General features: G+C 40.1%; 1 protein-coding gene across 4 annotated transcripts in view; it reads right to left on the bottom strand.

The window, feature by feature from the left end:
* Positions 1–16,503, bottom strand: part of prex2 (phosphatidylinositol-3,4,5-trisphosphate-dependent Rac exchange factor 2) — a 407,250-nt gene that overhangs the window by 48,169 nt on the left and 342,578 nt on the right. For all 4 annotated transcript variants that reach the window (XM_072254160.1, XM_072254142.1, XM_072254151.1 and 1 more), the window contains one exon: positions 3,092–3,194. In XM_072254160.1, the coding sequence (XP_072110261.1) occupies positions 3,092–3,194 (103 nt within the window). The remainder of the gene's footprint in view (positions 1–3,091; positions 3,195–16,503) is intronic.

Consider the following 16,503-nt stretch of genomic DNA (forward strand, 5'->3'; position numbering starts at 1 on the left):
TAGATTTGCATCAGTATGGCAACCTTTGATGGCTGTCAAGATGATTATAACATTAGGTTTTTAAATGCCCATTTTTTTCAGGTGAACATTAAGGATGTCTGTCGTGAATGTCAAGTTTGTTCCCGGGCAATTGTTTCACGGGGCTTTCTGTTGGCCACATATGATCAATTAACTAACAAGGTACTGCTAATTCAAGAGGAGTTTATGCAAAGGAACTTTTAATTTCCCTTGGAACCATGGCCACGTTATTTTCATATATAGAGGCTTAAACTGAGCTTCATCAATCTGCTAAATTAAAAATTGAATGATCAACAGTGCATAAATAAGAGATGATGAGCTCATTATCAAATAACCTTGGGAGTAAAATGGATAAATAAACATTTATATTCACACAATACTTAAGAAAATTAATTTTATCACACTGTGATAAACTGTCTGAGTAGAATGAAAATCAGGTGGAGAGTTAAGACTTCAATCAACGGATTACTTGAAGGACCGTGTTTAGAATTTGGGCTTTATGATCCAGGATCAATGCTATGTATTGTGATTATTTTGAAAAATATACAAGGATTAGGCCTAAATTTTAAAACAAAATCAATTTTCAGTGTCATCAATGGGAGATGCTGATGAATGACTCCTGTGCCACTGTCCTCATTTCCCAGTTGGGATGTTACAATTGGTCAATTTTGATTCAATTAATCACATTTTCTTGCAGCAAATTTTGCATCTGACTTAGCTGTGGAAGACAATCACAGATATTTGGATTTTCAGTACCTAAATAATGATTGCACCAATGGCTCTCCCAGTTTGCCAAAATTTGCCAACCTTCACCAACCCAATAGAAGCCAGAGAAGGTTGTAAACATCTACAGATCTATTCCCAATGCAAGTGTTTGGTAGCTATGTGAGCCACGTTTTTCTTACAATAGCAAAACACAAATGTGACTTCCAATCTTTTGGAGGAAAACTTCCATAATGAAAAAAAGTATTTCACACAAACTTATCTTCTATTGTCTGGCTGTTTGCTGAAAGTCCATGCATACAAAATGCATCTTGTATTAGCTAGATATAAATTTAGCTAACATTTCTTAGTTTTTAACTGTAATCAAAAAACTCCTTGACCTACTTCAAAAATACTTTATTTATACAAATAATCCTCTGTATTGACCACATGCTTATAAAGTAAATCTTGAATTATGTTTTAAGAATTCAGAATTAAAATGTGCACTGATAATCACATTCGTTTGGTGGACGCATATTGGAATAACTCGATGATATGACTGGTTAAATCAGAGTGGGGCAGGCCAATAGAAGAAATAAACATTAATAAAATTACAGCTGATGATGGATGATGGTGAGGACACTGACTATGCAGACACTATTTATGTCATTTCCAATTTGATTTCAATGATAGGAAACAACAGTTACCAAATTAATGGAAAATGTTTTTATAAGCAAAAATGTGTGATATTGCTAAATATTAAAAACCCTCCTGCTAGGCAGTACCAAAAATACCTGGCAAATAACTCAAATCCTATATATCATTAGGTTAACAGAGGAACATAGAAACACAGAAAACCTACAGCACAATACAGGCCCTTCGGCCTACATAGCTGTGCCAAACATGTCCTTACCTTAGAACTACCTAGGCTTACCCATAGCTCTCTATTTTTCTAAGCTCCATGTAGCCATCCAGGAATCTCTTAAAAGCTCCACCACCACCACCGGCAGCCCATTCCACGAACTCACCACCCTCTGCGTAAAAGCCTTATCCCAGACGTCTCCTCTGTACCTACTTCCAAGCACCTTAAAACTATGCTCTCTCGTGCTAGCCATTTCAGCCCTGGGAAAAAGCCTCTGACTATCCACACGATCAATGCCTCTCATTATCTTGTACAGCTCTATCAGATCACCTCCCATCCTCCATCGCTCCAAGGAGAAAAGGCCGAGTTCACTCAACATAGTCTCATAAGGCATGTTCCCCAATCCAGGCAACATCCTTGTAAATCTCCTCTGCACCCTTTCAATAGTTTCTACGTCCTTTATGTAGTGAGGCGACCAGAATTGAGCACAGTACTCCAAGTGGGCTCTGAACAGGGTCCTAGGTAGCTGCAACATTACCTCTCGGCTCCTAAACTCAATCTCACGATTGATGAAGGTCAATGCACCATATGCCTTCTTAACCACAGAGTCAACCTGTGTAGCTGCTTTGAGTGTCCTATGGACTCAGACCCCAAGATCCCACTGATCCTCCACACTGCCAAGAGTCTTACCATTAATACCATATTCTGCCATCACATTTGACCTACCAAAATGAACCACCTCACACTTATCTGGGTTGAACTCCATCTGCAAATTCTCAGCCCAGTTTTGCATGCTATCGATGTTCCACTGTAACCTCTGACAACCCTCCACACTATCCACAACACCCCCAACTTTTGTGTCATCAGAAAATTTACTAACCCATCCCTTCACTTCCTCATCCAGGTAATTTATAAAAATCACGAAGAGATGGGGTCCCAGAACAGATCCCTGAGGCACACCACTGGTCACTGATCTCCATGCAGAATATGACCCGTCTACAACTACTCTTTGCCTTCTGTGGGCAAGCCGGTTCTGGATCCACAAAGCAAGGTCCCCTTGGATCCCATGCCTCCTTACTTTCTCAATAAGCCTTGCATGGGGTACCTTATCAAATGCCTTGCTAAAATCCATATACACTACATCTACGGCTCTACCTTCATCAATGTGTTTAGTCACATCTTCAAAAAATTCAATCAGCCTTGTAAGGCACGACCTACCTTTCACAAAGCCATGCTGACCGTTCCTAATGAAAGCAGCAAAGCTAAATTGTGCATTTGCTGCTGGCAGTGAAGTATGATAAACAGCTCTTTTGGTCCAAAGAACTGAATGAAACTTTGCTAATACCTTAGCAGTTTAGTTTTTAGCTTAAGCTGAAACTAAGTCAATGAGAAATAACTTGAATTCTTAGAACTCTATCATAGATAGAGTTGCTTTATCCCCTAGCATAAGGGTTCAGATAACATTATAAAGTAAACAATTATTTGATATGTAATTTTCAGTTTCCATACCTGTTTTCTCATCATATCAGTAGCCTGCATCAGATAACGTGGAGGTAAGCCATGACATCTTGCAAGAATTATGGCCTGTTCCAAAGTGACACTCAAGGTACATCTGGAAGAGATGAGAAACGTTGAATCACAAAACATTCCTTTAGCTCGCACACATTTTTCAGATATGCAGAAATTCATCCTTGGTTGCCAACAGTAAATGCACAAATTACCAGTGGCTGCACATAATACCATGCTCAGAAATTCACAAAAAAAAAACAAAATGCATAGCTGCTACCATGCTGCGCATTTAGCGCAAGCAATTGAGAAGTTTCTGTGTACAGTTAACGGAATAGAAATCTTTACAAAAAAAGAGATGTGAAAAGAAATGTAATGGTCCTACCCGTAAATCAGACCCATCCACACCTTCGGGACACTTTCTTCGCCGTCTGTAATGGTCCTACCCGTAAAGCGTTCACCAGCAACTTTTATGTGTGTTGTGTGAAAAGAGATCTCTCTTCTGCTACCACTAAACCTCATACTTTTCTATTTGCCTCGTTGTTGGAAAAATAATGGAAAAAGAGAGAAGAAGGGAGCGGTAGTGATAGGAGACTCGATAGTGAGGTCAACAGACGTGTACTGTGGACGTGAAAAGGACACCCGAATGGCATGTTGCCTCCCAGATGTTGGGGTCAGGGATGTCTCAGATTGTGTCCACAACATTTTGGAGAGGGGCGGGGAGCAGCCAGATGTCTTGGTACATATTAATACAAATGACATAGGAAGGAAACGCAATGAGGTCCTGAAAAGAGAATTTAGAGAGAGGTAAAAAGCTGAGAAGCAGGATAATTGGGGAAAATCAGGTTGGTAATGGGTGTTATGTAATGAACCAGAGGTGATTAGGGAGCTTCAGGTAAAAGAACCCTTAGTGATAACAATATGATTGTGTTCAACTTGAAATTTGATAGGGAGAAAGTAATGTCTGATGGAGCAGTATTTCAGTAGAGTAAGGGAAATTACAATGGTATGAGAGAGGAGTTGGCTAAAGTAAATTGGAAGGAGCTCTGGCAGGGATGTCAGCAGATCAGCAATGGCGTGTGTTTCTGGGAAAAATGAGGAAGGTGCAGGACATGCGTGTTTCAAAAATGAGGAAATACTCAAATGGTAAAGTAGTACAACTGTGGCTGACAAGGGAAGTCAAGACTATTGTAAAAGCAAAAGAAAGGGTGTACAACAAAACAAAAATTAGTGGGAAGATAGAGGATTGGGAAGTTTTTAAAAACCTACAGAGAGCAATTGAAAAAATCATTAGAAAGGAAAAGATGAAATATGAAAGCAAGCTAGCAAATAATATCGAAGTAGATAGTAAATGTTTTTTCAAGTATGAGGGGTGTTTAATAAGTTCGTGGCCTAAGGTGGGAGTCAATTTTAGAAAACCTAGCACATTTATTTTTCAACATAGTCCTCTCTTAAGGTAGAAGGAGGTGAGTTATATGACTCTCGTTACATGCACGTGCAGTTCAACTCTTTGAGTGATTAAGCAGAAAGTTTGAAGTTAATAACTCATCTCCTTCTACCTTAGCCCACGGATTTATCAATCACCCCTGCTGTGGACCACTTTCTGGAGGTCCAAGACACCGACTTCTACAAAGAAGGAATCCGTATACTCCACGACCGCTGGACGAAGTGTGTAAATGTAGGAGGGGACTATGTTGAAAAATAAATGTGCTAGGTTTTCTAAAATTGACTCCTCTACCTTAGGCGACAAATTTATTAATCACCCTCGTATGTTAAAAATAAAAGAGAATTGAGAGTGGATATAGGAACGCTAGAAAATGAGGCAGGACAAATAATAACGGGGGACAAGGAGATGGCTGATGAACTAAATGAGTATTTTGCATCAGTCTTCACTGTGGAAGACACTAGCAGTATGCCTGATGTTGTAATGTGTGAAGCAAATGAGGTGAGTGCAGTTACTATTACAAGAGAGAAGCTGCTCAAAAAGCTGAAAGACCTAAAGGTACATAAGTCACCCGGACCAGATGAACTGCACCCTATGGTTCTGAAAGAGGTGGCGTTAGAGATTGTGGTGGCATACGGATCTTGGACCTCCAGAAAGTGTCCACAGATGGGTGATTGATAAGTTCATGGCCTAAGGTAGAAGAAGATGAGTTATACGGCTCTCGTTACATGCACATGCAGGTCAACTCTTTGAGTGAATATGCAGAAAGTTTGGAGTTAATATCACCTTCTACCTTAGGCCACGAACATATCAATCATCCTTGATGAGTTATTAACTTCAAACTTTCTGCATGTGCATGTAACGAGAGCTGTATAACTCATCTCCTTCTACATTAGGCCACAAACTTATCAATCACCCCTCGTATATAAATGATTCAGATGATGGAGTAGATACCTTTGCTGTCAAGTTTGCAGATGTCATGAAGATTGGTGGAGGGGCAGGTAGTGTTGAGGAAACAGGTAGGATGCAGAAGGACTTAGACAGATTAGGAGAATAGGCAAGAAAGTGACAAATGAAATACAATGTAGGAAAATGATTGGTCATGCACTTTGGTGGTAGAAATAAAGATGCGGACTATTTTCTAAACGGGGAGAAAATCCTGGAATCTGAGATGCAGAGGGACTTGGGAGTCCCTGTGCAGAACACCCCGAAGGCTAACTTGCAGGTTGAGTCGGTGGTGAGGAAGGCAAATGCCATGTTAGCATTCATTTCAAGAGGTCTAGAATACAAGAGCTAGGATGTGATGCTGAGGCTTTAAAAAGTACTGGTGAGGTCTCACCATGAGTATTGTGAACAGTTTTGGGCCCCTCATCTTAGAAAAGATGTGCTGGCATTGGAGAGGATCCAGAGGAGGTTTGTAAAGGTGATTCCAGGTATAAAAGGGTTATCATACAAGGAACGTTTGATGGCTCTGGGTCTGTACTCACTGGAATTCAAATGTTGAAAGGCTTAGACAGAGTAGATGTGGAAAGGTTGTTTCCCATGGTGGGAGAGTCTAGGACAAGAGGGCACAGCCTCAGGATAGAAGGGCGCCCTTTCAAAACAGAGATGCAGAGAAATTTCTTTGGCCAAATGTTGGTGAACTTGTGGAATTTGTTGCCACATGCAGCTGTGGAGGCCAGGTCGCTGGGTGTATTTAAGGCAGAGATTGATAGGTTCTTGATTGGACATGGCATCAAAGGTTACGGGGAGAAGGCCGGGAACTTGGGTTGAGGAAGAGACAGAAAAAAGAATCAGCCATGATTGAATGGTGGAGAAGACTCGATGGGCCAGGTGGCCTAATTCTGCTCCTATGTCTTGTGGTCTTACAGTCTAAAAATATCAAAGCTTTAGAGAGGGTGCAAAGGAGCTTTACCAGGATGCTGACTGTACTAGAGGGATTTTCTATTTAAGATAGGTTGAGCAAGTTAGGACTCTTCTGTTTGGAGTGAAGGGGGATGACAGGTGACTTCACAGAGGTGTACAAGATGATAGAAGCTTAGGTAGTATGGACAGCCAAATACTTTTTTCCCTGGATACAAACAGCTAATACAAAGGGGCATAATTTTAAGGTGATTGGCGGAAAGTATAGGGGGCATGTCAGATGCAAGTTCTTTACAAGGACAGTGATGTGTTTCTGAAAGTCCAGCAGGAGCTAGTGATACATTAGGGGTATTTAAAAAACTTTAATATTCATATGGATGACAGAAAAATAGTGTGTTATGTAAGAGGGATGGGTTAGATCGCTCTTAGAGTAGGTTAAAAAGGTCAGCACAACATCAAGGGCATCTTTGGAGTGTCAGTCCATCATGGAGGTGCTGAGGGCCTGTACTATGCTGTAGTGCTCTATGCTCTTTTCCTCAAATCACTCCCTCTCCAACATCACTTACATCCTCTTACCACCATTAGTATTCAATGGAAACAACTGATAAAGTCTACTGATATCTTATATATTCTCTATTCGATCAAAAGTTAATATGAACAGGAGAAAGGACTGGAAAAGGATACCACAGGGGTCAGTATCCCATCAAACATATGGTGATAATACTGAGACTGACTGGCAGTGGGTCCAAGTACCTCAGAGAGCTGAGTCTAAGTGGAATGTGAAACCATTCAAACTTGCCCTTCAATGTTTCATTTCAACACCTCTACAGTGTTCCCCAGCAGTGAACAACCATGGTGCTGAGTCAGTAAGAAGCTGTCACTATCTCATCTTAAACATCTCACTATTTCTGCAGGATATTGGAAGCCCTGTGAGAGGTGTCTCAAGAATAAAGAGCGGTTGCCATGCCAGCCGTGATGCCGCTGGACAGGATTGTGAGAGTCAAGGAGACATGCAGATTTCTCAAACTTCCTGAAGAAGTAAAGGTGCTGAGGAGCTTTCTCAGACATGGCGTCAATATTGTTGGACCAGAACTGGTTCTTGATTATGTTCACTCATAGGAATTTGAAGGTCTGAAGTCAGAATCCAGTGCAAAAAGGTGGGATTGAGTCGAAGAGTTGGAGATATTGACAGGCTGCGTCACAGCCTTGTATGGAAACAACAATGTTCTTGAAAAGAAAATCCTACAAGAAGTAGCGGAAACAGCCCAATCCATCGTGGATGGAGATGTCTCATTTTGTTGTTTTTTGCACACGGGTTGTCTGTCTTACTGGGTGCAGTCTTCCATTAATTCTGTTATGATTATTGGACTTACAGATTATGCCCGCAATGGTATATGGTGATTTATATGTACTTTGATAATAAATTTACTTTGAACTTAGAAGGCAGAGCTGTCATCAATAAACAATAGTCTAATGTAAATGTTTTTACTCAGATGCTCCAGAGATGAGTATAGGGCCAAGGACATGTTTTCTGACATAGAGCTCTTGCAATAGTAGATGAATTGCAGTGAGTCACAGTTGTTTGCAATGCTGGAGTGATGTGTGCCATGACCAGCCCCTTGACACACTTCATGCTGGTGGTACATTACCTTATTTTGCTAAGGATTTAGGACAATAGAGGCCTTCTTCAAGTGGGAACCCAGAATGAAACAGGGAGAGGTTAAAAGTTGGGATGTCATGTTGCAGCCATATAAAGCATTGCTCAAGCCTCAATACTTCAATAATATCTCATTCAGAGATTTGGTATTTAAATACACAAAGGGTATTAAGTTGCATTTATTGCTCAATTGATTCCATTGAACTCGATTTTTCCCCGCATAGTTGGTGGTGGAGTTGAAGAACCAAACAGATTCAGCTTCATTATCTTAAATACAGTGGCTTAAATGCTGGAACATATTATGATTCAATAACAGCAGAAAATTTAGAGACTTTTTTTTATAAAACTGGCATGCAACTTCTCACAATATACTTTGACATTTAATTAAAAATAAACAATTTGATAGAATATTATTTACCCCACCTTCTTTCAAGCTTTATTGAAAGTTGCTTCCACACACAAAAATAAAACATCTTTGCTTAAGGTCAAGCTTCCAGTGATTATATTCTTCAATATTATGACCAGGAGCCTAAGGCTCAGCTTTGTTCAATCTTCAGTCTCTTTATCACAGACCCTGAAATGCATTCCTCCAAATCTATCAACGCCACTACTTCTTAACTTCAAATGCAGTGTGACATCTCTCTTTAATGCAACATTCAGTCATTCCACCGCACCAAATCCCTTTCCTAGCAATGCTCAAAACCTGTTTTCACTTCTTAAGTGCACTGAGTATTTTTGTTTATCGTTGTTTCTACTGTCATATAAATTACACATTTTAGATTTGAATAAAGCTTATTTGTACTACATGTTTGAAGTAAGCCCGCCTTGGCAGCAAGATTAACATTTTTTTCTCTGTTAACCTACAAATGCCACATTTTCCCTTGGTTCTATTTCACTAAATCAGTTATGCTGACTCAAATTACACTCTCAAATTAATTCACAATGGCACTGTATCAAATCCGAGTCATTTGATCATAGCCACCGTGCAAAAATCTAATTTTATAATTTGATTCCTAATTACATAATCTTCATGATAATTAAATTAACTCCCTTCTTTTTGTTGTGGATGTAATCCATAAGACCATAAGACAAAGGAGCAGAAGTCGGCCATTCGGCCCATCGAGTCTGCTCTGCCATTTTATCATGAGCTGATCCATTTTCTCCTATTTAGTCCCACTCCCCCGCCTTCTCACCATAACCTTTGATGCCCTGGCTACTCAGATACCTATCAATCTCTGCCTTAAATACACCCAATGACTTGGCCTCCACTGCTCCCCGTGGCAACAAATTCCATAGATTCACCACCCTCTGACTAAAAAAATTTCTTCGCATCTCTGTTCTGAATAGCAGCCCTTCAATCCTTAAGTCATGTCCTCTCGTACTAGACTCCCCCACCATTTGAAACAACTTTGCCACATCCACTCTGTCTATGCTTTTCAACATTCGAAATGTTTCTATAAGGTCTCTCCTCATTCTTCTAAACTCCAAGGAGTACAGTCGAAGAGCGGTCAAACGTTCCTCATATGTTAACCCTCTCATTCCCGGAATCATTCTACTCAATCTTCTCTGAACCATCTCCAACGTCAGCACACCCTTTCTTAAATAAGGAGCCCAAAACTGCACACAGTACTCCAAGTGAGGTCTTACCAGTGCCTTATAGAGCCTCAACATCATATCCCTGCTCCTATACTCTATTCTTCTAGAAATGAATGCCAACATTGCATTCGCCTTCTTTACCACCGACTCAACCTGGAGGTTAATCTTAAGGGTATCCTGCACGAGGACTCCCAAGTCCCATTGCATCTCAGAACTTTGAATTCTCTCCCCATTTAAATAATAGTCTGCCCGTTTATTTCTTCTACCAAAGTGTATAACCATACACTTTCCAACATTGTATTTCATTTGCCATTTCTTTGCCCATTCTCCCAATCTATCCAAGTCTCTCTGCAGACTCCCTGTTTCCTCAGCTCTACCGGCCCCTCCACCTATCCTTGTATCAACAGCAAACTTAGCCACAAAGCCATCTATTCCATAATCCAAATCATTGATGTACAACGTAAAAAGAAGCGGCCCCAACACGGACCCCTGTGGAACACCACTGGAAACCGGCAGCCTAGAGGAAAGATGTAAGTAAGATTGAAAGAGTGCAGAGAAAAATTACAAGGATGTTGCTGGGTCTTGAGGACCTGAGTTATAGGGAAATGTTGAATAGGTTAGGACTTTATTTCCTGAATGTAAAAAATTGAGGAGAGATTCAATCGAGGTATACAAAGTTAGGGGAGCTTTTTCCACTGAAGTTGAGTGTGACAACTAGAGGTCATGGGTTAAGGGGGAAGGGTGAAATGTTTAAAGGAAACTTCTTCACTCAAAGAGTGTTGACAGTGTGGAACAAGCTGCTGGTGCAAATGGTGGATGTGGGTTCAATTGCAACATTCAAGAGAATGTTGAGAATGTTCAGAATGGATGGGGGGGTATTGGGGATGTTGTGTCTGGGCAACTTACATATCAATTAAAATAAAAGCATGCTCGTGGGAGATGGGTTTAACTGATATATTCACATTGCAGCGAGAGAGAGAGAGAGATCAATGTGCATGTGCAGACAACAGATCATACGTAGTGCTTAGGGGAGTCATTGCTCGAAAAGTAGATCCATACATTACAGGGGTCTAGACAAATTAATGGTTCAGCATGGTCTAGACAGGCTGAAGGGCCTGTTTCAGTACTGTAGTGTTCTACGACTAGGATCAATCCAAACAATTTTCAGATCATGGCATTATAAGATTGACATCTTCATGAAAAGCAAAGCAATTGGTATTAGCTTTAAGTGTCTCATAGTGATAATATATACTAGACAACGGGGTGACCCATTGGGGCACCCTTTGAGAGAAAGGTAATGCAGTCTGATGTGACCAAAATGAACATTAAATTTTCCTGAATGCTATTGGTATCGCTTTGCTTTGGAAACTGAAGTAGAAAACCTCAGTTTATTAAAGAACAACGCATAGCAAAGCAAATATAGCTGCTCCTTATTTAGCAAAGGACAATTTGATGGCATCATTTCTGGTTTATCTGCCACCCTCGGGCCTCTCGTTGTCATTCTAGAGACGTGCAGTCCTTTCATCCCCCGCCTCTTCATCTCTTCTGCTGTTTGTTGTTTGTCTCTGATCCTGGAACCGTGCATGCCTCTCCTCCTCTGTCTCTACTTCTCTCATCATTTTTTTGTCGTGACTCTTTGATCCTGGAGTCGTGCGGCCCTGGCCTCATCCGATTCTTGTTCTCTCCTTCTCCTTGCCGCTTCCTGACAACGTTTGGCGTCATCTCTTGACCACGCAGCATAATTAGGCTGATCATTTTTTTTTTACCCTAATGCTGGATAGAAGATACGAAGTAGTAACACCAAAGGATGCTGATTATTCTTGATGATGTGGTTGGCGCTCTCCTAAATGGACGTGATATAGTCACTGCTGTCCTTTGACTGCAGCAAAGGGTTTTATGGGTGTCTCGAAGTACGTCATTACAATAAAATTTAATTATCTCTTATTGATGGGTGGCAGTTAGATCTATCCCAATCCTGCACATGCTGATGGTGATTAGCAGATTGTGGACCCCTCAAAATAAAGCTGCCCTGCCCTTTTGCTCCAGTAGGTGTCGCTGCTGAGGCTGGCTGTGCGCATGCATTGGACTGTCGCGTCCAGATTTCCATGTGGCCGATCGGGTCTCCGGTGAAAGGCAGCCTGTCAATTTTTGGGGAATGAGCAATTTTATATGAATATACCCTGAACTTTGCCTGCATTCTGTAAGTTAGCACATTTTAATTCAATTTAGCCAAAAAATGTGTGGCTGTTATGCACCGTTTGCGCTAATTGGAGGTCACAAACAGTCAAACAGACAGACAGAGCATGAGAGTTTTAGTATTATATAAATTTTGCATTTCTCATTGGAATTTAGTTCCCAATCATATTTCACGAGTTTATGATACATTGCTCCATTCTCTTTGCAATTTGAAATTTTAATTCCCTGTACCTGTGGCACATAATTCTCATGCTCTTATGCCATTAAAATAAATAAATACAAATATGTTCATGAGTTTTGATGTAATTTCATCATTTCAATACTTTTCAGCAAAAAGAAAAGTCACAGAAATAAATTTTCATCAAAAGAATTAAAATTTCCAGCAAGTTTAATATAATAACACGAGGTTTAAACATAACACATCATAAATAGAGGGCTATGGGTAAGCCTAGTAATTTCTACTAGCGCATAAAGGAATTTAAACTGCGAATAAAAGGTTATCACCCTCTACCTCGACCTGTTAAGTATTCTACACAATTGCACACAACCATAGTTCCTTTTCCTTTGTGTTCTTATGTTCTGGTTCCTGATGTGGACGGTGTTGGCAACTTGGAGTTTGCAATGATTTGTCTGCACATTTTAGAACTGGCTTATTTATACTGTTTTTATTGAAGAAACTATTCAGTGCGCAAATAATGTCACTGGGCAAAAAATTTGCACAGCACAAAATTTTTGTGCACACTGGCCGGTGACCAGTGGTATGCCTCAGGAATCTGTTCTGGGACCCCTACTCTTTGTGGTTTTTATAAATGACCTGGATGAGGAAATGGAGGGATGGGTTAGTAAATTTGCTGATGACACAAAGGTTGGGGGTGTTGTGGATAGTGTGGAGGGTTACAACGGGACATTGTTAGGATGCAAAACTGGGCTGAGAAGTGGCAGATGGAGTTCAACCCAGATAAGTGTGAGGTGGTTCATTTTGATAGGTCAAATATGATGGCAGAATATAGTATTAATGGTAAGACTCTTGGCAGTGTGGAGGATCAGAGGGATCTTGGGGGTCTGAGTCCATAGGACACTCAAAGCAGCTGCACAGGTTGACTCTGTGGTTAAGAAGGCAGACGGTGTATTGGCCTTCATCAATCGTGGAATTGAATTTAGGAACCGAGAGGTAATGTTGCAGCTATAAAGGACCCTGGTCAGACCCCACTTGGAGTACTGTGCTCAGTTCTGGTCACCTCACTACAGTAAGGACGTGGAAACCATAGAAAGGGTGCAGAGTAGATTTACAAGGATGTTGCCTGGATTGGGGAGCATGCCTTATGAGGATAGGTTGAGTGAACTCAGCCTTTTCTCCTTGGAGCGACGGAGCATGAGAGGTGACATGATAGAGGTGTACAAGATAATGAGAAGCATTGATCGTGTGGATAGTCAGAGGCCTTTTTCCCCAGGGCTGGAATGGCTAGCACAAGAGGGCATAGTTTTAAGGTGCTTTGAAATAGGTACAGAGGAGATGTCAGGGGTAAGTTTTTTTATGCAGAGAGTGGGTGGAATGGGCTGCCAGGTGTGGTAGTGGAGGCAGAAATGATAGGGACTCCTGGATGGCTACATGGAGCTTAGAAAAATAGAGGGCTATGGGTAAAGTCTAGGTACAGTAGTTCTAAGGTAGGAACATGTTCGGCACAGCTTTGTGGGCTGAAGGGCCTGTATTGTGCTGTATGTTTTCTATGTTTCTATGTTTCCATTACAAATCAGGGGGACCATAATGACCTGGAGAGATATCAGCAGAACGCAGGAAATTCGGACCAGCAAGGCAGACAAAGTAGTCAGCATGGAGAATCTGTATCCCTGCTGTATTTCTCTATAACTCTCTGACTCAATTACATTCACAAGGAAATATGCATTCCTTTTTAATATTTACCTTCTACTTCTTAAAATGTCCACATATTGTTTCTTATTAATATTGGGTTAACTTTAGGTCCCTGATTTAGTGGGAATAATAAGGCACAGATTCAGTCTGACGCTGTGACCAGCTTGTCTAAAACCAAGGCAAAATTACCTTCCCCCTCTCTGCTCAGGAATAGAAAACAGACGTAACTACATTAACTCGCTTTTGACTGCTGATAAAACCTTCAATTTTCTTTTGCCAAGTTCGCTTTTTAATAGATATTACGCCTCTGCTGTTAAGATCACATATACAACCTTCAGTCAATAAAATTTGACTGCCTTCCAACCCAGTCAAGAAATGGACTGTGATAACGGTAATGCTATATTCTGTATGGTAGAAAGGAGGTGATTGGGTTATGCTTTTGGCAATCAAACTTATTACTGCAGTGTTGGAAATGTCTAATATTGAATGTCTAATATTGATTTTGCCTGCATTGTTTCTCTGTAATTAACACTTGCTTCATTTTTATGTTAAAATTGCATCATTTTATTGATGGAGTATACAATAGCTTTTGTCACCAGTCTGTTTCCTACACTCTTCAATAAATTGGCTTTGCTGCTATTGCACAGGCAGTTCACTGTGACCACAGGCATATATGCAATTGCCTCAAAACTCAGTCATTGACAATGTTCTCATTTGATTTTTAAAATGAACAGTAGCCACCCTGACCAAATAGGCTTGGATTACAACTGGCATGCGCTCTCAGATTGGACAGATGAGGTGCTGTGACTTTCTTTATTCTAGTCTGATTAGCTTTAATGTACATTTCCAAAACTCTTAAGCCTGTAACTACTTTTGAAAGTATAGACTTTGAATCTGAATTATATAGCAATTTATATTTGCAGCATAGATAATGAAATGGTGCTGGTTAAATTAATACTATTAGGAAGTGAATACAATGTGATTTCTGAATCAGAACCACAAGAATTTATGTTATTTCCTGTGGGAGTATTACAGGGAACTTTGTGCCATTACAAGGCATTTCCAAAACTATAGCCTCGCGGTGCTGAAGAGAGAGTATTATAGCTAAATCAAAAACTTGTTAAAATTTTCAAGCTAATCTGCTTTCTAGTCTCCCCAGAACCCCTCCACCAGCCACAATGAACTGTTAGTTCTCCGATCTATGCTACCCTGACGTGCCTATTACATTTTAATGCTGACCTCCCATCTCAATCTCACTCTCCTCTTCCCATCTGCTTCAAATATGATACCAGCCTTTTCACTTTCTCTCTTCTAAAGTTGCTGCCGGCCTCCCCAGTTACAAACTACCATCCACTCCTGCACTGTGCTTCAATTTCTTACCCCTCCAGGAGCTGAAGAACGAGTATCTATGTGGTTTACCCTGTAATTTTCTACTTTAAAAGACAATGTAATTTTGCGACAATTAATTTATATGGTGAGGGTTTTATCTGTTATTGCAGCATAAATGTTAGCAGGCTCTCTCCACAAATACAGCAAGACTAGAATGTACATTCTTAAATGACAGACAGAATGTGATTAGGGCCACAAATCAAACATTATGATCCAGAATCCAATTTTCAGACATTTATAATTCTGTCCTGAACTAGGTGATAAATAATTGATCAGGAAATTTATCTCCTCGCCAAGTTTACTTTCCTACAGGTTTACTGCTTCAGCCATAAATATTTTCTTATCTATTTACCTCCTCAGCTCCTTTGAACAATTACAGATATCTTCTTGGTCTATTTAATTTAATTGCTCACATGCCAAACACTAGAATAAAATTCATGACCATGCACTTAAGACATGGTTCACATAAACTAATTATGTACTCTGCAATAATTTAAACATGGCAGATTAATGGAGAAAGAATGAATTTACTTAAGTATTATTCATGTCATGCAAATTTATGCTGCCAATAGTTCACTCCATCTTGCTAACATAAATAATTTAATTATTCATGACATCTTACATTTGAAGTCTGACCTCTGTAACTTTAGATGACTACATTCATGGCTAATAATAAATCATTGCTGCATGAAATGCAGACCTACCAGGATAGCATGGAACTTTTGTGGTGCAAGTATGTCTAATTAATATACACTGGAAAAAATGAATGCATTCCAAATATAGTGAACTTGTCAACTAATCAGAAAGGAAGACTAATTCTGCAGGAGCAAGAGTCCATCCCAAATATTTTTTTAACTGATTAAGCCATCTTCATGGCACAGCTAACAATATGGAATTGCAGTTTTGTTAAATACAGTAAGGTGTCAGCATTGTTTTTATTCTACATCTGAATAATAGAACTAAGATCTGGTTGGCCTCTCCAAAGATTTACCCTATTTATACCCTTCATAATTTGCATGCCTTTATTAAATCTTTCCTCATTTCCCTATGCTCCAGGGAGTAAAGTCCTAACCTATTCAATCATTCCTTGTAACCTAGGTCCTCAAGTCCTGGCAACCCCCTGCAAGTTTGATCCGCACTGTTTCAATCTCAAAGATATCTTTCCTGTAGGTAGGTGACCAGAAATGCACACAATACTCCAAATATAGCCTCACTAACGTCTTATACAACTTCAACATAACACTCCAACTCCTGTACTCAATATTCTGTTTTATGAAAGCAAATATGCCAAAAGCTCAAGCTCATTTTACAACCCTACCTACCCTTAATATAGATGACGAACAACAATGGACCCAGTATCAATCCCTGTGGTACACCACTAGTTACAGGCCTTTAGTCAG

The sequence above is a fragment of the Mobula birostris genome, chromosome 1, assembly GCF_030028105.1.
Source record: "Mobula birostris isolate sMobBir1 chromosome 1, sMobBir1.hap1, whole genome shotgun sequence".
Taxonomy (NCBI): domain Eukaryota; kingdom Metazoa; phylum Chordata; class Chondrichthyes; order Myliobatiformes; family Myliobatidae; genus Mobula; species Mobula birostris.